At 56.1% G+C, this 23,839-nt stretch overlaps 3 protein-coding genes across 3 annotated transcripts; 2 read left to right on the plus strand and 1 right to left on the minus strand.

Annotated features, from left to right (window-relative positions):
* Positions 1 to 1,071: 1,071 nt before the first annotated feature.
* Positions 1,072 to 3,306, minus strand: MIND_01209600 (MYND-type domain-containing protein; the record flags this gene model as incomplete). Its single annotated transcript, XM_037368604.1, has 5 exons — positions 1,072 to 1,139; positions 1,190 to 1,720; positions 1,765 to 1,906; positions 1,956 to 3,200; positions 3,253 to 3,306. The coding sequence occupies 5 exons, from the start codon at positions 3,304 to 3,306 to the stop codon at positions 1,072 to 1,074; spliced, it is 2,040 nt and encodes a 679-aa protein (XP_037215530.1).
* A 10,366-nt stretch (positions 3,307 to 13,672) lies between these two features.
* Positions 13,673 to 14,260, plus strand: MIND_01209700 (uncharacterized protein; the record flags this gene model as incomplete). Its single annotated transcript, XM_037368605.1, has 2 exons — positions 13,673 to 13,847; positions 13,896 to 14,260. 2 exons carry the CDS (start codon positions 13,673 to 13,675, stop codon positions 14,258 to 14,260), a joined length of 540 nt encoding a protein of 179 aa, XP_037215531.1.
* Positions 14,261 to 19,903: 5,643 nt separating this feature from the next.
* MIND_01209800 (uncharacterized protein) lies at positions 19,904 to 22,993 on the plus strand (the record flags this gene model as incomplete). Its single annotated transcript, XM_037368606.1, has 6 exons — positions 19,904 to 20,449; positions 20,505 to 20,822; positions 20,867 to 22,090; positions 22,131 to 22,287; positions 22,331 to 22,609; positions 22,656 to 22,993. The coding sequence occupies 6 exons, from the start codon at positions 19,904 to 19,906 to the stop codon at positions 22,991 to 22,993; spliced, it is 2,862 nt and encodes a 953-aa protein (XP_037215532.1).
* Positions 22,994 to 23,839: the final 846 nt, after the last annotated feature.

Raw genomic sequence — 23,839 nt, forward strand, 5'->3', positions numbered from 1 at the left:
TCCTGAGAAGGTCTTGCCATCTTTGACGCGTTGGGTGCCATTGGGTTGGGACAGCGAAGGTGATGCGGAGAACGCGACACGTTGAGTCACACACATCTGATTTGTGACAATATGACGAATACAGGCGCCTCTAGAACTAACAGCTGAAATCGTGGACTTTGAGCACGAATGGCCGTGGGACGTCACCGGATCTCTGGCGAGGGTTACCATCACTGTCACCTGTCGCCGGAGAAATTTCGGCCTGCCCCACACTGGTGGGCGGATAACCTAGTGGAAGAAGATCTGCGTGATTGACGTGGCGCGCACGGACCATGCGGTGCCGCACGTGCCACGTCAGTCACTTCTTCGTCCCGACGTCCATGTGCCCGAGTGCTTCCCTGCGTGCAGCAGGTCCTGGGCTCGACGGGGGTTTGCGAGGCACTGGTACGCGGCTCAGATAAGTTGTCTAGCACATTACAAGCAAAGTTTTCGGTGCGTCCTCACATGTTTTTGTCAGCGTCAGCAATACTTAACAGCCCTGCATTAATCCTTCCATGTATAGCTCTTCACACTCCCCGGAGATATAGTACTCGATGCCTCTCTCTCCACGCCGCTGCCCACATACTACCAACAGTTCATCCGCCGCTTGCCGTCGTCTCGCTGTTCAAGGACCTCGCGTTGCTGACCGACAAAATTCTAAATCTCACACGATGCCAACCCCCGGGTCTACTCGTTTCCCCTTGGCGGCCAGCTGGCGATTGAGGACAACCCTGATCATGAGCGACACAGTGTCTAATGGCTTGCTTGGCGCGCTGGCGGCCAGCGCTCTCCAGATTCAACAATACCCTGGTCGCGACCAATGTGCTCGCCGTCCTCGATCGCCCCGGCAATATCTCACTGAATCTTCTCGCTGCTTGCAGGACTTTGAGTGGGATTCCAGGGCCAGTGCCCTCTCTTGGGCAAAGTCAATACAGGTAGCGACAAATTGTGCTCCGATCTACTGCATTCTTTCCGTGTCGTTGACCCCTCGTATGCTTTCTACGCTCGTCCTAATTCCCCCTTGTTCCATTGCAAAAGGCAAAGCCTGAGGCGCTATTCGATGAAGCCCTGGCTGTGCACTATCGTGTCCCCCGGGCCGACCGGCTGCATAACTACTACAGCTATTTGGTTGTCAGCGATATGTACATCCACGACTAAACACACGACCCACCAGAATGCGCAACTAGTCCGTCTTCCTTCACAAGTGCGGCGATCTGCGAGGCATAACTCTCTACATCCGCGGCCGAGCCACCCGCGGCCATAATGTCCACAGCCAGCCGGTGGAGCCCAGTGAACAGCTTGCCGGTTGCCGATCGGAGCGGGAGCGCATACGAGCGCACGTCGAGTGAGTACACTGGATATGGCACGCGCAGGTCGAGCATGTGTAGCATCACGCGCCCGGCGTCAAATGCTCGGCGCATTGGCGTCCCGCTGCCTGGCGCGCCATAGAACCCTGCATATGGCGTCCTATCCAGCGGGAGGATGGTTGCACTCGCCAGGAGGAAGCCCTCGTTGTTGGCGTAGAAGTCCTCGTAACGGTACACCCAGCGAATCGCCAGCTCGGTGTTCAAGTTATTGCTCATGAGGTTCAGGAGGCCCTTCAACAGTAGGGGTGCAATCGCGGATCGCTGCACCTCGTAGTCGTGGTTCAACAGCGCAATCGTAAATTCGCGGTCAGCATAGTGCGACAGCATATCTAGCGCTGCAAAAATGGGAAATATATCTCCGGCAATATGCGGCACGTACAATCTGGTATAGCGAGTTTGGCGCAGTCCAGGCGGTGGTTGCCATATCGCCAGTCCTGTCGCTGGCATGATCTGGAGCAATACAGACGGTGACGACACCCACCACAGCGCTTCATCGCATGCCGCTCCCAGATGTTACAGCACTGGGATAGCATCGATAGAGAACGGTTAAGAAGTATGACAGCCACGTACATCGAGATTGGAGCACGCAACCAGTGCCGTTTCCGAGCTTCGATCTTTGTAGGCACTAAACACCACAGTGCGGCTGATGCCCTGCTCCTTGAGCCGGTTCCATACGCGCAGCAGTTCGGGCGACGGGATGTACAGTGCAGAGTCCATATCATGCACTTTTAGCAAAGCTTCGTGGAGTACGGCGGCAACGGGGCGGAGTGGCAGCAAAGGAGGTAGCGTTTCGCGGAACAGTTCGATGAGCAAATTCGTATTGGCGGGTGACAACCAGCGGGCCACTGTACGGAGAACCACAAAGAGGCCTGCCTTGATGCACTGTGCGATGCGCACCCCCACTTGCTGCCATGGCCCATTGAGCACTCGAACTAGAAGTGACAGCCCGTCGTGCAGAAGCTCGGCCCGCATTCCGTCGGCAGGTGTTGCTGCGCTCAAAGAGCAGCAGATGGTGGTCAGCGCAGCAACAATCCCCTCGCTCTGGAGTTCCTCCGTCAAGCCGTTATCGAGTGCGAGTCGCAGGAGGGTGAAAAGGCTGGCGGCACGGCGGAGACTTGCGGAGGAGGCAGGTGTTGCGGCTGGCCATTGATTGCACAGGTCGGTCACAATGACCGTAGCCAGCGCACGCTTCCCTCCAGCGCCCTCTGTAATGTCCCTGATGATGTCTGTGTCTGTAGAGCGCATGATGAGCGTCAGCGGCATGGCAAGATCCTGCAAGCTAGCCACATCGTCGGGCTCCATCTGCACTAAATGTGCCCATGCCTCTCCGAACATGATGCGGAAGCCGCGCGTCTCTCCGACGACGGCGCTATCCAGCGTGATAGAGTGGTCTAGGAGGCGTGTCAACATCCGCAGCCAAAGCGCTGGCAGCTCCCCCGACGGGGTCGCACTGTTGCTACGCAAGAGCGACCACGGAAGCCAAACTTGCAGCGCCATTGTATATTCGGACAGGAATTTGATCCACGGCAAGCAGCGGCGCCATATGTCGGAGAGCGCGGCGGCGGTGATCACGTGTGTGACGCGCTGCACGCCGTCAATACCCCACGCCGCACACGTTGCATGCGTCCGGGCGGCGTTGATGTTCTCCTCGACAAAGCCCGGGGCACAGAGCTCGGGGAGGACACCGGTATCGAGCATGTCGTAGAACACCGGGAGGAGCAGTGCGCTGTGCTCCTGCGTCCTGGCTGCTGCTGCAAGCACGTCCAGCCCCTCCGTCATGTCCGCCCCGCGACGGAGCACTTTTTCTGCCGCAATCTGGGGGGCAGAGGTAACCGTCAGCGGAGTGAAGTCATTGAGAACTGCAAACCTTCAGCGACAAGGGCAGCCTGTGCATCTTGGAGAGCCGGAGCGAGTCGTGCATGGTGGCGCGAGACAACCTGCGCCATCGATGGTTATCGCGATCAATCAGTCAACAACAACACGTGCAGCCACGTGACGACACATGAGCTTGTCGAGCACAAGCTGATATAAAATGCTGCCGTAAAGACGTCGAATTGAACGTTGCTCCTGACAAATGCATCCATTCCCACCGCGGATTACAGATTGAACAAAACCAGAGTTGTGGCCCTGAAAGGCAGTCGAATCGACGGCCTCAATTCAAAGTGGTCGAGTATCGTTGGCGTTTGGACTAAAGAGTCTGAGCCGGTAAGTCTACGAAAGACTTCGAGGTGGGCCGTCAGCAAGAACAAGGGGAACCCAGAACAAAACAAGACGCACCGTGTTAAATATGCACAAGTTCTGGCCACTGATCACGCTCTCCTTCGTGCCACGCTCGATCCAGGGGGATATAGCGCGGGAGAGATTGCGGCTGAATGGTGCATTAGCAGGAGCGGGAGCGGCCTCGCGCTTGGCCACGTACGCGTTCTCCCGTCTGAAATTGCCTTATCTATGACAAGAATTGCCCCCAAGGTCCTCCTGCTCGCCGTTCTGCGCACCACGTTGTTGTGCTAGCCACGCAAAGCGGTCCCTGCAAGAGGCGTGCTTGTGAGCGCCGACAGGACCCAGGGGAGCCAACGCACTATGTTTCTCTGTTCGTCAGCCCATCGTTATCGCTTTGATTGATTTCCAGCAATATTCTTGCAGTTGTGCTAGTAAGATGGACGCCGCGTCGACGATCTGCAGCATGCTTCCGGCTTGGGCAAGCCCGCACGCCACTCAACAGCTCTCATAGCGAAGAGGCTGATGTTTGGAGACATGGCCAGTGGCAAATGGCGCTTGCGTGTACCTATGCGGCCTATGGCAAGCGGGGGGAAAGAGAGCTACGAGAGAACCCACACAGTGGGACTAGGTGAAGCGAGTTTTGGGGGCGTTTAGCAGAACTGGTTGACCAACAACAAACGCGGGCCCATGCGGGGTGGCAAGCAGCAACTGAGAGAGAGCCGACCGACGGAGACATGAGTCGGTCCGACCCGGTCGCAGTGTAGGAGAGCGAGGAAGCAGGCGCGTCGTCAGTGACCGCAGGGGACAGGAGCTTAGTTGGAGGTGGGGCCGCAGCGCGTCGTGAAACACGAGGTAGTCAGAGGTTGCCGGCGCCTTTGTCGAGTATGGTTTTATTGTCGTTCCATGGAGAGCAACAAGCGGTCCAGTAGCCTGAAGCCGTGAGTGAGCGGAGATGCGTCGAAATGGAGCAGCAGTGACACACCAACACCTCTATCCATCCGCATATAGGCAGTCCGGCCTGCAGGCCGTGTACTCCACCATGACGTCGCACAACGCGCACGGCGTTGCGACCAGCGGCAGCCTGAGCGGGGCGGCCGACGGGCGTTCGACACATGGTGGTTGCGGACAAGACGCGTTTGACGTGGCACGTGCGTGACAGCATGGTCCGTGCGCGCCACGTCAATCACGCGCGGATCCCCGTTCCTTGCTTCCTTTCCCCCTCTTCGACTCGCCGTCTTTCTGCTCGTCGTCGCGGAGGCATTCGTCTTTCCGCCCCAAGTCGCTACTGCTGGCTGCCTTAGGCAGGCGTTGGGCCCTCGCTCGCTCGTCCGGCCCGCCAGGCCGTCAGGGCTTGCGCTTGCAGGGCTGTCTGCCCTGACCAGCTGCTCGGAGAAGCCCACGCAGCTCCGGCGTCGTTGGGGCGCGTGCTCGGTAAGTGGCATGTCCTCTTTGCCTTAGTGTCACGCGCTGCCCTTCTTCTAAGACACTCGCACACCTTCCTCGAAGCGGAGTGGATGGACAGTGAGACATCGGCGGATGGGCCTAGCTTGCGGCACATTGGGGCGGGAAGGATGGCGACAGGTGAGCGCCCTCAGCGGCCAAGTAACGAGGTGCGTTTACGGGTTCTCCTTCTTGTGGCGTATGCTGACTGGAATTTTAGAGCTCGTGTATGAGTGTACTTAAAACATGACCTTGTTGCGCCTCCCCTTTCTGCTGCCGTGAAAAGACGACTGTCGATGGAGTCACAGCTCACGATAGCTTTACTGAGGCTCTTAACACACGCATCGCATCCCTCCGCTACAGCGGCGCGACCATACTTATCTCTTCTATATCCTAGCGGCTCGTCTTCGACACGATAACAGTGCTCTGGGCCTTGCCCCACACTTGTCGCCACCTTACACTCCCTCTGGCTCCGGAATTCCCCGACTTAACCCGTTGTCCGCACCTCCAGCTTTCCATCGTCCTGTCCCTCCCCTTAGGCTAGGAACCACGTCGACGAGCTGGAAATCGCGAGTTCAACTTCTCAGGTGTTGACGGGCGAAAGCACTGTCGCAGCCACGTCCTTGCAGTCTGCTCGCCGGTCTTTGTGTGCTGAACACCGGAGCCTTGATTGAAACGATATCCAAGCAGATCCCTGATTCGCTGGGCACGCCTGGCCACCCCTTGGCTTGATACGTGCTTAAAAATATTCCTTCACGAAATGATGCAGAAGGGCGAGCACGCGTCGAACATGCAACATCATCAAATCAAACGATTCGCTGGGTTTGACGGATTGAGGTGCGTCCTTGTCAATTCCGTTGTCTTGACATTCAATAGCTCTGTCGCAGCCTTTCGTCTGCGAGCTATGCACTGTTTTACTGCATATTGCACGCCCTGCAGAAAATGTTCGCCTTCTATTTGCTGACTCGTTTCACGCGCCGAGACAGCGGCCGACTGCGGTCCCCGTGTGCCTGGGAATTACTAATTTACGCCTCATGGTCCGGCGTTTGTTGATTTGTGGCAGATGCACATTTTTACCGTCTTGCTCGCCGTAATGGCTGGCTTGCTAGCAGTCAGTTGCAAAATTGCTTCATGGCAGCCGGGAAATCCCAGGCGGTGCGCTGTTCGGTGCAGGGCTGACCAAATACAGGGAGTTTTTCGTAACCAATTTTTTGTTTCTTCAAGTTCTTCGTCGACGACTATATCTTTTCAATTATGGCTGCGCAATCCAACTCTGCATATCCGCCCTCTCCTGCCTCACGCCACTCGTTCCTCGCTGACGCGCGCGTCTTCCAGGCCGACGATGCCCAGGGCCCTGAGCCGCAACGCAGGCGGTCTCGATCTGAATATCGGATGTCTGGAGGGCAGTGTCGTGGGCTCACTGGCAGGCTGCCATACCCCGTGCGATCATGGTGAAGATCGGAATGGGTGAGGCGCGTGGACAGTTGCAATGGAAGAGTGTGCCGAGGGCTTTGTCACCGGCCGGCGGGAGAGCCTGACGACAGGCCACAGTCCACTGGCAAGCCGCAGGTACGGTGTGGTAGTAGGACGTCAATGCCATGCAGCCACGATCTCTGTTCGGCACAGTTGTGAGCTTTAAATACTGCTCAATCTTCTTTTGCTGCGCGGAATGGCCTAGTGCGTCAATGAGAGAAGGGAGAGAATTTTTAGAGGCGCGCAACGGCGTCTTTCGGCCGAGGACTCAAACAAATCAAAGCGTGTCATGCCCCCGAGTAACAGCTGAGAGAAAGGGTGACGGTGAGGCCCTGAGGGACTTGCGGAGCGATGGTAGGACGAGCAGGTCGAGCCTCAGGAACTATGACAGGGACACGAAGGAACACCTTGCACTGTTCCATAAACGTGCCCAGAATGGAGGTTGTCCAGCAATGATAAGTGCTCCCGCTGGAATACCCTAAGCCCAGGATGAATGCCAAGAAGTAAGGGCGACGGCCACGGACCTTCCAGGCTAGTAGTAGTCCTCCTGCCGAATGTATGGTGCGGCGAACGATGACGAGCGCGCGCAGAACAGATTGTGCGCCACCCGGTGAGAAGCAGCGCCCCGGCGCCTTGAGCGCAGGGTTCGTTTTGAATCGGAGGCAGGGCTGAGATTTTTGAAGACAGTTCGCATATAGTACACGATTTAGCACGCATCCGGCCGCATGACACAGAGAACTTTCTTGACTTGGAGACAATTGGCGCGGAGATGGGCTTGTGGTGGCGCGCGGAGGGACATAGGCGCAGTACGACGAAGGAGGGCAGCCAGTGTCAAAAGGAATGAGTTGCCAACTTTGAAGCACGGGGTCTACCAGCGCTTGTCGTGCGGGGATTCTATAGCTAGTACCGTATCGCGCATAGGAACAAGCAATCTAAGAGCTTGGAGGTGTAGGTGAGCAGAGCAATATGGGTTGGATATGACGCACCACTCACTGGCCGAGTCTCAACCCCGTCTGCATCCATCCGGCTAGCCGCTAAGTATCAGCACTGCAACTTTACAAACCACTGCTGCAGCGTCTTGCGGGGCCGTCAATGAGACTGGGCGACCGGCACGCGACGGCAAACGGGCACAGCTCGTGCGAGGCCACCGAGCGCAGCTCCCGGTGTTTCCGACATGGTGGTTACGGAGAAAGACGCATTTGACGTGGCACGTGCGTGACGGCATGGTCCGTGCGCGCCACGTCAATCACGCGTGTATCCCCGTTTCTTGCTTCCTTTCCCTCTCCTCTGGCTTGTGCAGAAGCATATGTCTGCTGCCCAAGGTCGGCAATACTAGTTGCCACAGGCTGGCGGTCGGCCCCGACTCGCTGCTCGGGGCAGCTTGCGCATACGCGACACTTCAATCTCTTCCGCCCTAACAAGCTGCTCAGAGAGGCCCACGCACAGGTCTGGAGGCTGCTTCGTACGTACCATTACCATGTCCTCTTCGCCTCACTATCACGCTGCTCTTCTTGTCGAGGGCTCACACCCGGATATTGGATGGGCACGCATTGCAAGACCTTCGGGTGGGAAGGATGGGGATATGCAAGAGAAGATAAGCAACTACGTGCGTTTACAGTTTCTCCTGGTTGTGACGCCTGCTAACTGATTTTTTCCAGCTAATGTACCTTTATAACTCTGAAATAACAGGCGCTTTCTCTTTGCACCGCAGTGACGAGACGCGTGTAGATTGAGTCGCCGCTTACGGCGGTTCTACTGAGCCGCTAATGAACGCGCACCATCCCTCCGCTGCGACGGAACTCCAGCCGCAACCATACTTATCATTTCTCTATCCTACTCGTCTTCGACACGATAACGGTACTCTGCGCCTTGCCCCCCGCACTTGCCACATCCTCGCACTCCCTCTGACTGCGGAATTACCCGACTTCACCCGTTTCTCGCTTGTCCATGGAACGCTGGACCCCCAGGTTTCCATCGTCCTGGCCCTCCCGGCCCTTCCATGATGAGTGCGGTCCCCGCGTGGCTGCGAATCACGCCCAATGGCGAATGGGCCTGCTGTCGTATTTGAGCGGCACACATTGATATCGGTGTCGGGAGACTATAGGGAGTGTCCCACTACGACATAGGACTTAGCGAAAAGAGCTTACATGTAGGTTCTGTTCGCGCCTCACGCTATTTGCACTACTAAGCTTGTCCCTTCCTCAGTTTACAATCCTCTCGGATCTGTAACCTGCAACGAAGGCAACGCTTGTACTGCAAAGCAGACAGTCCTCTGTCTCCAGTTAGGATCTTGTGGCGACTGTTCGATACAACGGTTGCGGCGTTTATTGATTTCATCCCATAAGGATTGTTTTACTCGTCGTCATCGTTGACTCACTCGAGCTCATTTACCAGGTTGTTTTAGCGCTTCCGAATACTGGCGTCACTGCAATTCCCGGCCAGTGAGGAGTGTCGCAAGGGTCCCTGTTCTAACTTCTGGAAGACGAGCAGATTGATATTGTGGGTGCCTGCATCAATATGCCAGTGTGCTGAACGGCACGTCCGCGTCTCCTTATCCTTAGCAAATGAACACGTTCTAAATCCCGCTTGAGCTGCTCCTAGATTTTCTCCTCAGTGACTCGACAGCGCCATCCTTGCCTTTAAGGTGCCCTTGCGCTCCAATTATCTGCAAGCATCTTACCATCGAGACCTTTGCCCACTGCCAGCTTGAACAAATCCATGACCAGCTGGGATTTAGTGTCACCCAGCTCTTGGCCGTGCTATGTACGGCCCCCGCACATTGTGTGATTTTCCTCCACTTAAAGCATGTGGTGGCGCGTTCGTTGCGCGCAGGGGCATTCACTCCCAATACATCTTTTTGTCGTCGTTAGTGTATGGGGCTCACTCAGTATCAGGCCGCCCCCAAGTTCAGCACATGTGCGTCGACTGTGAGGCGGATAAATTATGATCGGTAGCGGTGTAGGATTTACAATCGGTCAGTGCGGTGCCGCGCACGATTGGCGTCAGTAGCTAAGTAGGAAACTCGGAAAGCGATCGGGTGCCACTGTCTTCTAAAGAGGAAAAACGACCGGGTAGAATGGAGTTGGGAAGGAAGTAAATTGGGAAAGGAAACAGTCGAGAGCAAAAAACATATGGAGCACCATGTCCGAAAGGCAAACGCAGACGGTCCGGAGGATGCGCTCTTGGTGGGCATGACGGCGTCGGTGACTCACGTCGGAATAGAGGCGGAATTATCGCAGTGCATCTAAAGCTCTTGAGCCGGAAGAACGGGTCTGAACGGCAAACACGCACTTGGGGAAGACTACGCGCCATGATCAGATGTCGCTCCCCTGACTCACATCCGTGCCCGTAACGCGGTCATTTTGTCACCGAGCAAGATAGCGCGGCAATTATAGCCACGAGAGAAGGGCGGCTCGTGAGCTGTGGAAGCCGGAAAGGTTTGAATGAGCGAGGGAGAGCGCGCGGAAGGGGCTGGGGATGCAAGGATAGTGACTACATGGAGCGTGAGCAGGAGCAAGTGCTCGGCACGGGCCACGCACCCACACGCACCCATTCTCCCGCCGAAAGCCCACCATAAGCTTCTCCATCTGGATTTGCTTGCTGCCAGGCTGCCGGCCCAGGCTAGCTCCTGCAAGGTCGCTTGTCAGTGCCGCGGACAACACATATAGCAGTCCGCGCACCTTCGTTGTTGTCGTCTGCGAACACGCTGCTCGGCGCTCTCTACTCGTTGCTGCCTAGTGAGGCGGGCCCGCCAGTGTGATCGTTTTCAGGTCGTGGTCGTTGTGTGGACGAAGGACGCGAGGCTGGGACGAGGTCCGTCAGCCGTGGGGCGAGCAGGCTCGAACAGTAGTGCACCGCACCTTTAAGTGCGCCATGGCAGGACAGCGCGGCGAGAGACAATGGATCGGGAGCCGGCGAGGGAGGGGAAAAGGAAGGAAGGACACGCCAAGATCTGCGTGATTGACGTGGCGCGCACGGACCACGCGGTGCCGCACGTGCCACGTCAATCGCTTCTTGGTCCCGACGCCCATCTGCTCGAACGCCTCCGCGCCCGCCGCGCGTCCTGGTGGCGTGAATACGCATGAATGCGGCACGGGTGCGTCGTTGAGTGCTCCGGAGACTGTTTACTGACACTTATGATAGCACTCCTGGCCGCCCTTTGGTCGACCTCTGGCTGTTCTGAAGTTCCGGCTGGCAATGCATGAGGCACGGGTAGCCATATCCGACTTGGGCGAGCTGCTGCGCGCTAGAGAGATGACCTGCTGCCGTGTTGGAGAAGCCCAGGGCCCCTCGTCACTGTGAGTGACCTCTCCGTTGCCCCTTATAACGACCGACACGGTTTCCAGGTGTTTCCGTCGTCTCCCCGCTGATGTGCCATATCTAGCGTACTCGGAGGACTGTCAAGGGACTCGCTCGGCTGGGCCGAGGCCGCCAGATAGCTCGCGAGTGTCGTTCATGGTTCTGGTGCAGGGAAGCAGGTGCGTTACTGGCCTTCTTGTCGTCTTCAGCTTGGTTGCTGACTGTCTATCCCTAGAGTTTCCTAACCGTTGGCCTTATCAAGCTTGAGCTACCGACCGGCGCTCCTGCGCGCAAAGACAACCCCGATCCATTTTGCTCGTGCTCGGCGCTCACTCGCTTGGCACGATTCACACTTCGGGAGGAGTTCAATCCTCACAACTGACTCTTTTCGACTGTCTCTCTTCACGTGGTTACCACACATCCTCCGGGGTAGTGGATCCACGAGTGGCCGCACTTTGGCGCCGAAGCGAAAGCCCTATCGAATCGACGGCTGCTATGGAGCGGAGTCTTGTGCCATGGTTCTTCAAAAAGGCGATATGGAGCCGGACCATCAAGCAATCATAATGGGTCCCCGCCTCCGACTTATTCGCCTCCTCCTTCGACACCTGGCTTGCCGCGTAGATGGACGCAAATATCGGGCCGCTCCTTCAATGCGACCATTATCCCGCCCGACGATTGACCTCGGCGCTCGCCGGCAAGCCCCGCCTTTCCCCCACTGCGCAACGCAACTCCCCACGTGTCCCGCCCGTCGGGACTCGCTCAACGGACACCTTCCTCCTCGCAACGCCCGGGCTGCCCGCGACTCCCTCATGCCCTCCGTCGACCGCGCCGCGGACATTCACGTCTTTTCCGAGCCGCTGCGCGTGGAGAGCCGCAATGGGAGATTCGACCGCGCCCCCAGAGGGTTGTTGAGATTGTGAGGACATGTCGAGGACGGATAGGCCCGGGTCCATGTTGGTGGATACAATTGATACGACAGTTGAATGTCATTGCTGTCGCTGAAATTCGCGTCCCGCTCGTCGTGGTCGCCGTCTCGACGTGTCGTTTATTTCATGCCAAACCACGGCAAGTAGTAACGCGCAGCAATGCAACATTGCTGTTGGCAATGTCACGATCTCTCAGGCTGTTCGGAACGGCCGTGGGCTTTAAACTAGCAATGGTTCGATTCAGTGCTTTTTTTAGTCCCACCTCAGCTGAGTGCACGTGCGGCTTGCTCTCGAATTGCAGGTGTTCCCCTGGCCAGCTCGGCCGCATGAGTGCATTGAAGTCTCGAGAGCAGACCGAAACACTATCAGGGAGGATGGGTGCGACATCGAGCACAGATCGTAGCTGCCGGCGCGGCGCCAGCTGGCCACAGATAATGGAGACGATGAGCGGGTGGAAGGGTGAAGCGCGGCGAGGATGGACTAGCGGGAGGCGCTCGTTGACCAGAAGGCTGCGTGAAGCGGCAGCATGCGTCAGGGAGAGGATTGACAGCCAGAGGCGGGCCGCAGTGTCTCGGCCTTTTGCGAGTTATGGCTGGTGATATACGCAGATGAGGCTGAGATAACTTGCGGACAGGGGCTGAGACGAGCAGGTCGAGCACAGCAGTATAGGTTGCGCGCCGCCAGCGGGCACCGCACAGCGTCAGAACAGATACGGAAGAGAGGACGCACAACGCACATGAGGTATCTCGTGCCACCAGCCGTCCTGCCCGGGAAGCCGAGACGGGCATGTACATGATGGTCGGGAAGAAAGAAGCGTTTGGCGTGGCACGTGCGGCACCGCATGGTCCGTGCGCGCCACGTCAATCACGGGCGAATCGCCGCGTCTTGCTTCCTTTCCCCCACCTTCCCGATTTCGCCCTTGTCTTCGCTCGTCGTTACGGCGCGCGCGCGTCGCCATGATCGACGGCGGTATAGCCTCAATGCTTGCGGTTAGGTGCTGACGCCTTCTGCTGTGGCACGCGGGGTCTTTGGCTCAGCAGAGCTGTGTGGGGAATCTATGGATAAGGAGCGGAGTACATTGCGCGCAAGCCTGGTGCGTTTATTGTCCTTCGCACTCTGCTAGAGCTAACTGTTCCCGGACACATTGTCCTCTGTAGGGCTATGGCGAAGTGGAAATGGATTCCGAGTCGCGGAGTAGAGTTAAGCGCGAAAGCACGCGCGTTCATGGATTGGGAACGTGTGGCGGCCTAGCGATAGGTGCGCGCTATTTACTGTCGCCATCTTCCTTATCTAACTCGACGCGTCATTCGTACAGCTTGTATACCTATAAACACGAAGCAGACATGAAGCATGTAATAAGCTGTGACACACCAACTGGTTTGCGACTCTGCTCGTCGCTAGCGCTAAGCGATGCCGCCGACCCAGCCCACGCCGCGAAGCCCATAGATTGGCAATCAGCGCTTGGGGGGCGGTGCCGGCCATTAGCAGCATGGCGTCCCGCATTCGCTCCTCATTCGTCAACAAAGCAAGAATGACTCCCAACTGCTCACCAGCCGTCTCCCCGATCAGGACGAGAGACAATAAGCTCAGGGCCTTGTCGGCGCTTCAACAGCATGCTCTTCCGTTAATGCTGTTGTTGACTTCGAACCAAGCTAGGACATTATAATTTGCCTTTCATGAAGCTTACATGATAAATCTTAGGCCACCGGCCTCGTCTTCTGGCCGTATAAGAACGCGTAATACGACACATGTTCTGTGCGTTGCCGGCCTTTCAACTGTAAATATCAATTATGTATGACTCAAAGCGGCTCGCAGCCTCCGCCACGCAGCGTCAATAAAAGCCCCATTGCAGACAGACGCCGGGCAACATGTTGTTCTTGCTTGCCCTCGCGGCGACATGCTCCCACCCTTTCTCCACTGCCGCTCTAGATGATAATTGCACCAACGGAACTGAATGCCGCCAGCTCTTTGACATCGTGTGGGGCTGCTTTACGACGCTCTTCCTCGTGCTATGGCTATCCATGCACCCGAATGTCCCTCCTCCGCGTCCAGCGCCACCTGCCAAAGACGCTGGGCTGTACCAGCGCGAGGGAGTTGGCTCGGGGTGCGTATTACATGCGGTAGCTTCGAGAATGCTGATAAGCGTCGACAGGGTACAATTTATCCCTGACGCACGGCTTCTTCATCGGCATGGGCGGATTTGTCGACGCCGACGGCCATCCCATCGTCACTCGGGCACAACTCAGCATGGGCCATCAGACGCCCAGCATCGACGAGCAGATCCACGCCGTCGACAAAGCGGCGATCGAGGACAAGAGCAAACGCAGCGGCGTCCTCGCGGCGATCGTGCTGTGCCAGGCCGCGTGGTTCATCGTGCAGTGCATGGCGCGCCACGTGCGCCGTCTACCGCTGGCGCCGCTTGAGCTGCTGACGCTCGCCTTCGTCACGATGCACCTGCTCAACTCGACGTTAACTCAAGGAGGATTGTACAGTATTATGAATGTAATGTGTTTGTAAGCAGATCGAGCTACAACGCGGAGGTCGGAACAGAGGAACGTGCTTCGAGTGTGCGGAGAAATCGCGGCGGTCGTCAGGGATGAGATCCGCGAGTGGGGGCTTGATAACGACGGTGAGCAGGGTGTCGCTGTGGTGCGCGGGGCAGCGGTTAACGGGCCGAGATGCAGGCCCCAGCTCAAAGTTGTCGTTTGGATAGGAAATTGAAAGGTGTGGGGCGGAAATGGAGAATGCCTTGGTGCATTGCGGCTTATGATCTAGAGAGGACGGGCTCACAAAGGGAGAGGAAGAACACATTGTTTTGCGCACCTTGAATCCGGCCCCGCTTTCGTCAGATGCGGTGTCGGCGCTACTCTGCCTCGTTACGAGCACCGGGTGGCGATTGGGATACGCTAGAACTACTGAAAGACCGTGGATCGTGGCAAGGAGAGCTTGAGAATAGACTAGTAAATCAGCGAAAGGCTCACCTCGTTCCCATAAGAGCCATCATCCGGGCCACGGCTTGAATATAAGCACGAGCGAGGGATGCCCGCGCCCGCAGCTCTGTGGAGAGTGGTCTTGGCGCCGTGGTGCCTTCGCGCCGACATCAATCTTGAAGCGTGGGTGCTAAGAACTTGTCTCGGCGTATGGATATGGGCGGCAAGTGGAGGTACATACCGCAGACATCCAGTGGAGTTGTTTGCCGCACCAGCGCCCATGGCGGTGCTCGTGGGTGCCCCGCTCGCCCGCGTTCTTGGGGAAGAAGTACATCGCAACCCCCTCTTCGCTTGCAAGGCCAGCCCGGTATACTGGAGGTGGATGTTGACCGTCGGAAGCGTCCAGAGCCTCCATTCTGGCCGTTTTGACTGGCAGGAAGAAGACCGGCGGTGTTCTGGAGAGGACGGGCTCAGAAAAAGGAGGAAGGAAGATATAATCGTTCCACGCACCTTGTCACCCGCCCCACGTTCCATACACGTAGCTCCCAGACTCCTCCGCCTCTGCTAGTGATGTTTTCGGCGCCATCTTGCACGGTAGAAGGCGGAATTGGAGTCTTATAGAAGAGAAGGAACGCGTCAGCGAAAGAGCGAGCGAAACAGCACGACATACCTCAATACCCATCGGCTCGTCCCTCTGTAGCGGTAACGATGGCAAGTGCCAGCGCGCGGAAGACGCCTTATAATCTAGAGAAGATGTGCTCACAAAGGGAGAACGAGGAATGCATTGTTTTTGCGCACCTTGAATCCGGCCCCAAATTCCCACATGCAGCTTGAGCGCTACGTTGCCTCGTTACGAGCACCGGGTAGCAATCGGGATACACCAGTACACCAGACGGGCTGAAAAGCCTTGGAAAGGCTTGAGGATGCCCGTCAGCGAGAAAGAGTCGAGCAGGAGGAACAAGACAGACATTGTTCCCATCAGAGCCATGGCTTGGCTATGAGGACGAGAGAGGGATGCCCGCGCCCGCGTCCCTGCGGAGAGTGGTCTCGTCTCCGTGGTGGCATCGCGCACTGCTGGCCGACCCGACCGCTAAAAAGGGTGCTAGAAAGTTGTCTCGGCATATGGATACGGGCGGCAAGTGGATGTACATACCGCAGACATTTAATAGCGTCATTTGCCGCACCAGCGCCCATGACGGCGTTCGTGGGTGGACCGCTCGCCCGCGTTCTTGAGTAGGAAGCTTAGCGCGACCCCGTCTTCGCTCGCGAGGCTGGCCTGATGCGACGCGGGTAGATGCGCGCCACAAGGAGTGTCGAAACCCTCCATTCAGATCGGTCCGACTGCCAGAAAGAAGACCGGTGGCGTTCTGGAGAGGACGGGCTCAGCCAAAGAGGAAGGGAGATACATTCTTTCCACGCACCTTGTCTCCCGCCCCACATTCCCCACACGATAATCCGACGCTTCTCTGCCTCTGCTAGTGGACTGTCTGCGCCATCTTGCACGGTAGAAGGCGGAATTGGAGTCTTATAGAAGAGAAGGAACGCGTCAGCGACGGCGCGAGCAAAAACAACGACATACCTCAATACACATCGGCTCATGCGCCCATAGCACCAGTGAGCCAGCGCGCGGAAGACAGCGCTGGCGCCAAGCCTGGCATCGTCGTCGACATCGCGGTGGTGGAGGAGCGGAAGGAAGGAGCGTGGGAACGGTGACCGGCGATCCGGGACGATGACGTGTCACGCCGGCGGCCTCCTTCCTCCGCTCTCCCATGGGCTTTTGCCTCGCTATCCCGCCCCGTCGCCTTCGACTCCGGTGTCACACAAGCGGACCCCGCGCGTATACCACGAGGAGTGGAATCCCTGGTGCGTGTTACTCAGTAACTCGCTGCACGCGCGAGGGCAATGCTTACTCTCGTATTAGCTGCCTTTTTCGCGCGCTCGGACCCACGGCAAGCGTCAGAGACTGTCTTTTGCCTACCTGCGACTGGGCTTTGTGGCCTGCGGTGACATCGAGCAGAGAAGGCGGGTGAGGGGGGGCATCTGAAGACTGGTCATGGTAGATGGGAGAGCGGCTGTCCCGCGCGCGACTTCTTCTTCTGCTCCACGATGACGGCGGCATTGCTCATACCCTCCCCATCGATGGCGCCTCGTGCGGCAGGCCCTACGCTGTGGCTGGAACACGGTACAGAGACTTGCAAGGTGTGTCTTCGTGCCTCGTCTGTCGCTTCTCCACCGCGCGCTGACCTGTTTCTTCTTTCCTAGTCAGCCGGCCACCACTCTCGCGCGACGACGGCTCGCCACTCTGGGGCGGGGAGGCATGTTGGGGCTGTTGCTGGGATGCTTGGGGTCATAGACAAGGTGCGTCAAAACGACTAACTATCTTCCGCCCCTTTTGAGCTTTCCAGTACTCTTCCATACTGCCCACCATCCGCCATCCACGACCTCGGTTCGCAGCACCGTGGTGCTGGATCGGCAACCCAAACGAGGGCAGGGTCGGGACGCGCCGGTTGCCGAGGAAGGCGAGCGAGTAGCTGAGATGGGCCATGCACCACGAGCGTCGTGGCGGAGGCGAAGCTGGGGCCGTGCGGAGTGCGTATTGCTCGGCGACGCCCACTTGTACCCACTGACACACCGTTTTCAGAGGCCTTTGGCTCCTATACTCGCTTTTCGCCCATTGTATATTACGAGCGACTCCTCCAATACTATCTTCCCCTGGACTACTCCTCTCCACCATCCTTTTCCGAGCTGACCCCTCCGCCGTCTTCTCCCTTTCGCCATTTTCCAGTGAGGATACATCAGGAAAAAAGCAGACTGCAATATTGAGCTATATGTACCATATAGCATCCATAGCTCTATTGAACAGTACCCCTCCACATAGCAGCAGATAGCAAGGTGTATTACTATATAGCGGCATATAGCAAGGCCAGATACAATGATAGCACCATATAGCAAAGCTCTCTCCTACAATAGCAGCTCATAGTAAACTGCATTCCAACATCCACAGACAGTCAAATATAGGATGCAATGATATAATATTGAACAGAGCACAATACATTTAGAAACCATAAGCTCTACCAGTCAAGTCACCATTGTACGCTGAAGCTCGAGAATCTCCTGCAGTGCCTGTGCACGTTGATCCTCCGATAGCCCCAGAGCCACCTTTGGGATAGGTGCAGCACGCGCCTTGTTCCTATAACTAATAAGACAATTATATAAAGACAGAAAAGACACACCGGCAATCATCATGGAGCTGCTGGCGGTAAGCAAGTGTTGCCTCTGGGACCAGACTATCCCAATCCTCCACCTTCTTGAGATGATGAGTGTATGATGGCTTGTTGTGGGGCTCATCAAAGGCCGCGTCAGCAGTGAGCTCTCCGGTCTTAAAACGGCTAATAGCATATTCAATCTCAAAGGCACATGTCAGCATGAGTCAGCAGTGAGTAGGGAGATATCGCACAGTGGTGAGGATGAACGCTAGAGTCTCGCGGGTGATCGGACTGAAGAACTCATGGTACTCAATACCACGACCACCCTTGTTCTCGAACCAGACCTTCTGGATGATTGTCCGGATGATAGGATGTTGCATGTAGCCAGTACACGCATCGGGATCCTGGTTTATATTAGCTTCGAAGGCGGGGGAGGCAAAAGAAACCTTGTGAGCAAATGCGTCGTTGGTAAGCAGCATGGTACATTTGTCCTTGAGCTGATCACCGTCTAAGATGGAGAGCCCGTAGGTCGCTTCGACAATTGGCTTCACGATCTTGATAACGGAGCCACGGGCATGCCACCCGTACTCCTTGATCTTGGATTGTGTTAGCAAGAGAAGACTGGTTTGGTTGACATACCATTGCTGATAAACGTTCGGTAAGCTCTAGACGCTCACCCCGCTGTACTTCAATCCGCACCCAAATCTCTGTCACCCATGCGTCCTGTTGCTCGACACCCGGAAACGGGCTCTTCGTCCAGATGTATGCCTCCCAAAGATAGCGGGACTTGGTCATGTGAGGGCGAAACGGAGACTCGAGATCTTTGACCATCGTGCGCGCGCCGCCGGGGGGCTTGCCGCCAACATAGCGTACCTTTATGCTAGGTGGCCCGGGAGACGATGCTGCATTAGTTGAAGTCCGTTGTTTCTTCCGACGAGGGGCATGGACTGGCGAGGAAGAGTCTGTTGCGGAGACCCTATAATCCGAATATGACCTTGCTGAGGATTGCGGGCCGTCACTGGGGGTCGACAGAGGCTGGCGATGGGGAGGCGGGGCCGTCACTGGGGTCGTCGGATGGCTGTATTGCATGTTCGGGGCCTGCGCGTCGTCTTCGCCACCTAGCGCGGCGTCAGGGTCTGATAACAACTACGTTAGCGCTGCTACATCATCCAACAACTGTAACGCACCCATGTCCATTTCGGCTTGCTCAGCGTCGTCCAGCACCGGAGGGGACACATTAGAATCAGTGGATTGAAGCGGCGCTAGGCGACGAGAGCATTAACAGGAAGCAATGCGAGTTGTCAAAATGACATACCTCTATGTACTGGGACAGGAGTGTCGCGGCCTTGCGTCATTCGAAGGACTTTTTTTGCGGCTGGCTTCCCGGAAACAACGACGGGCTTGAAGGAAAACTAGATTTACATGTTAGAATGAGAGTAAGGTGAAAATGGCAACGCACCGCCCCACTGAAGAGGTCAATAGGTCGGTGGACATCGTCTTCGCCTCTCGCATGGTACATTTTCATCATCGTGCTCCCGGAGTTGAGCTCGTGAATCATCAGAGAACAGAAAAAAAACCGAAGGTGAAGGAAACTCACCTTCAGCTTGCTTTTGCGTTTGCGTGTCTCCTTCTCTAGCTTCCTGCGCAGCGTGGCCATCGTCTCCGCCTGTTTCTCCACATCCCGATCCTCTAATACCGGTCAGACAGCGAAACGTGAAAGCAACAGTACACGCACTTATCTGCTGTGCCTTGTCCGACAGCTTTGGCTCACGACGGCGGCGCTGGCCCTGAGCCGATAAGTCGAGGTGCGGCAGCTTGGGGCGAGTGTTGGGCTGAGTGGAATCATCGTCCTCGTCTGAGCTGTCGAGGATTCGCTTGGGCGCGGGCGGCCTGGCACGAGTGGCCATAAGGGAGGGAGATGGAGGCAGGGGACAAGATGCGCTGGCGTCAACAAACCCGTTACGGGCATCGTGACCGCCGATCCCGCAGCAAGGCCGAGACCGCCCGCTTCTGGTCGGACACCCATGTCGTCGGGAGAGACCCTCCGCTGCCGCATCTGCGAACATCCAGTCAACAGCGCAAAGGGCCTCCGTTCCCACTACTCCCAGAAAACACTCTGTCGCGAGCGCCTTGGCCTGATTTTGGCAGCAGAACGGGCAGCGGTGAATGCGTCTACACTGTCGCCATCGCCATCGCCGTCTCGATCGCCGATGGCTATCGATAACCCATTCGACTTCGGGGCAAACCAGGCTGATGCCCCAGCATTTGCGCCAGACGATGTCCCTGGACAGCCTCCGACACCGGCTGCCAGTGATCAGCCCGCGCAAGTTAAGGACCTCGACGATCCTGACAACCCTGACTCGCCGCGCTGGCGGGAGGATTATCCGGAGGCAGGGAAGAGAGGAGAGAAGGGGAAAAGTCGATTCGAAGAGTTTCGTGCCGCACAAGCTGCGCTGGGCTTGCCGCCTTGGTCGCCGTTCGACAGCGAGGCGGACTGGGCTCTTGCACGGTGGATGGTGGAGGTGGGGCTAAGCAAGCGACAGATCGAAGCGTTCTTGAAGCTTGACATGGTACGTACAAATGCTCATACCTCACACGAATGTCTAACCAAATACAATCGTATAGATTAAGAACGGCGCAAAGCCTTCGTATACAAGTGCTTATACACTCTTCCAGAAGATCGATTCTCTTCCGAATGGACCGGGCTTTGTGGCCGAATTCCTCACAATTACGGGTGATTTAATGGGCGATGACGGGAAACCCATGACGGAGGAGCTGGAATTTTGGCATCGCGATGCGCTCGAATGTCTCGAGGAGATTATGGCCAATCCAGCCCACGAGAAATCAACGCATTATGCGCCGCAGCACGTATATCGTGACGCCGAGGGAGAGGATCGGGAATACAGCGAGATGTATACTGGTGATACGTGGTGGGAGCTACAAGTATGCAGCACATATTCGATGATTTGGTGTTTAAACATCTGTAGGGTCTTATTCCTGTTGGCCATACCGTCATTCCGGTCATCATTGGGGCTGACGAGACGCAACTTTCTCGGTTCAGTGGCGACAAAAAAGCCTGGCCTGTCTACATTGCGCCAGCCAACGTAGACTCCGATATCCGCCGAAAGCCTAGCTCACATGCGACTATTCTTCTTGGCTACGTGCCAGTCTCTAAGTTCCACTGCTTTTCGAAGGCAAAACGAGGTGCCGCACGATATCAGCTATATCACAGCTGTATGCGCAAGATGCTTCAGTCACTTGTGGCAGCAGGCAAAGATGGCGTCAAGATGCTCTGTCCTGACCAATACTTCCGCGATAGCCACCCCCTTCTTGTTGCCCAAATATCTGATCATCCGGAGCGTTGTCTGTCGTCCTGCTGTGCCGAAAACCGGTGTGAGTTTTGTACCGTTCCGGACAAGCAACGCGGAGGCACTGTACCATTTCCCCCACGCAATCCAGCTGAAACACTGCGCGTTCTACAAGAGGAGGCTGATGGACTTAAACCTGCAGCCTTTGACGCGCTTGGGCTTCGCCGCACAGATCCATTCTGGAGCGACCTTCCTCACTGCAATATCTTCCGTTCTTTTTACCCCGACCTGCTTCATCAGCTGCACAAAGGTGTATTCAAGGACCATACTGTTGCGTGGGCTACAGCCTCTCTGAACTACGAGTTTGAGTCGCAGAAAGAGGCTGAGATCGATAAACGATTTCAAGCCATGCCGGACCATCCCAGCCTTCGGCACTTCCGCCAGGGCATCTCACTGGTCTCGCAATGGACGGGGAATGAGCACAAGAACATGGAGAAGGTGTTTTTGGGTGTTTTGAATGGTACGGGCAACAAACAAGTTCTTCTGGCCGTCAGAGCAATCCTCGACTTCATTTATTATGCCCATTTTGAAGCTCATACCGAAGCATCTCTCAAAAAGCTTGCTGAAGCTTGGCTCTCTTTCCACGAGCATAAGCAAGTTTTCCTTGATATGGGCATTCGAGAGCACTTCAACATCCCGAAGGTCCATGCAATGTGGCATTACGTCGCACTTATCCGTCTCGGGGGCTCAACTGGAGGGTTCAGCACCGAACTCAGTGAGCGCTTGCATATTGACTGTGCAAAACTTGGCTACCGAGCGTCCCAACCGCAAGAACTATATTGCGCAGATGGCTCGCTGGTTGACTCGACGCGAGTCAATCTGGCGCTTCTCTGCCTATTTAGAGTGGGTGGTTCCAGGATATGTTCCCCCAACAGTGGCCGAGGAACCACTGGATGAGGAGGACCTTGACGATGAAGAGGATCTTGGGACGGGGCAGGGTACCCCCGTGGTGGTCGACTCTGATGAACATGAGACGCCTACTATCTCTGATGTGCCACCCATTCACCCTCCACCATTCAAGGTGGCCAAGACAGCTCCCGGTTAAAGCATCTATCGAAACACTCGAGACTGTGTATGGTGCAGTGGACTTCCTCCGGCATCTTAAATTGTTCATGGATGAGTACCATATCCCCCTTCCCGGCAATTTCGACTCCATTGCCACTAGGTTTCCGGTCTACAAACGTGTCACGGTTACTATTCCGCCAGTTGTCCAAGTTTCCCGCACATCAATCCTTGATCCCATCCGTGCCACCCCTGTTGTTCCTGCCCATGATCTTCACAAATCTGTTCCAGCTCATTTTGACACAATCTTGGCTTACAAATCACCTCCTCTCCAGATCTCTCGGCGTCTCAGTCTTGATGGTAAGCCTTTCGATCTTATTGTAATGTTATTCTGACCTAAATACAGGATTATTTCCAGCACGAGTCCGTGCAATCTTTGCACTTCCTATTGAGTATGGTATATTCAAGGAGCCACTGGCCTATGTTGAGTGGTACAAGCCACTGACATCCAAAGATGAAGTATTGGGTATGTACAAGATTGCCCCTGCTACCATCAACAACCGTCGCCGTGCTTCAATCATCCCAGTCTCACTTATAAACCGGAGCTGTCATCTTATTCCTCGGTTTACCCAGCACATCCAGCCAGGATTGACATCGGAGACAGTGCTGGATGTAGCAAAAGATTTTCTGTTGAATCCATATCTTAGACATATTGACTTTGTCCTATTGAGGGGAGTTGAATAGTATCTCTGCACTTGACTTGATTAGCTATATATGCAATATATAAGTGGGCCTTGCTATATTCTCTCTGTTGTGTCATGCTTTGCTATATGGTGCTATGTGGTGCTATATTGAAGTCCCCTCTGCTATGTGTGCTACATTCTGCTATGCAAAACCATGGTTTGCTATGTTGATTTTCTTTTTTCCTGATGTACAACATAACTTCTACCGCTGGAACAGGGCCATGACGGTGTTAGCGAACGACTGAAGTTGGTCGTACGCGTGCTCGCGAATGTGGGGAGGTGTGGGATGGAGACAATATCGTTTTGTGTGGGGGCGGGGCTGAGGGTCCACACAAGGTGCGTGAAACGATTATATATTCATTCTTCCTTTCTGAGCGCGTCCTCTTTGGACTCCAGAAGACCTGCGCTCTTCTTCCTGCCTGTTGACGGGGTCGCGATGAGCAGACTGATGAGCTTTCTCCCAAGTCGGCGGACGAGCAGCGGAGAAATGAGCTCCGCGATGGACGCTGGAGCGGTAAACGATTCGTATTGGACATTGTTGGTATGTAACCCCACGCGCCGCCCATGTCCAGACGCCCAGACAGCCTTTTCAGCATACTCATTCCTTGGTGCACGTCAGATCTATTGGCTTAGCAATCTCGGTAACGCAGGCTGGCCTGCTGAAGCAGGTGCGTAGCTGCCCTGTTATCGAGCTTCCTGATGTTCAGCACGCGTACCTCTGAAATTGTCCTATCCGATAGCCTATCGACGGCCGTCCTGTAACTGCGGGAAGCGCGCGTCTCTCGTTAGCATACATGGCGGCTACCTGAGGCATGCGCGTTGTCAAGTTGGACGGGCAGGTCGATGC

The sequence above is a fragment of the Mycena indigotica genome (assembly GCF_014461135.1).
Source record: "Mycena indigotica strain 171206Taipei chromosome Unknown Mind.scaff0011, whole genome shotgun sequence".
NCBI classification, from domain to species: Eukaryota; Fungi; Basidiomycota; class Agaricomycetes; order Agaricales; family Mycenaceae; genus Mycena; species Mycena indigotica.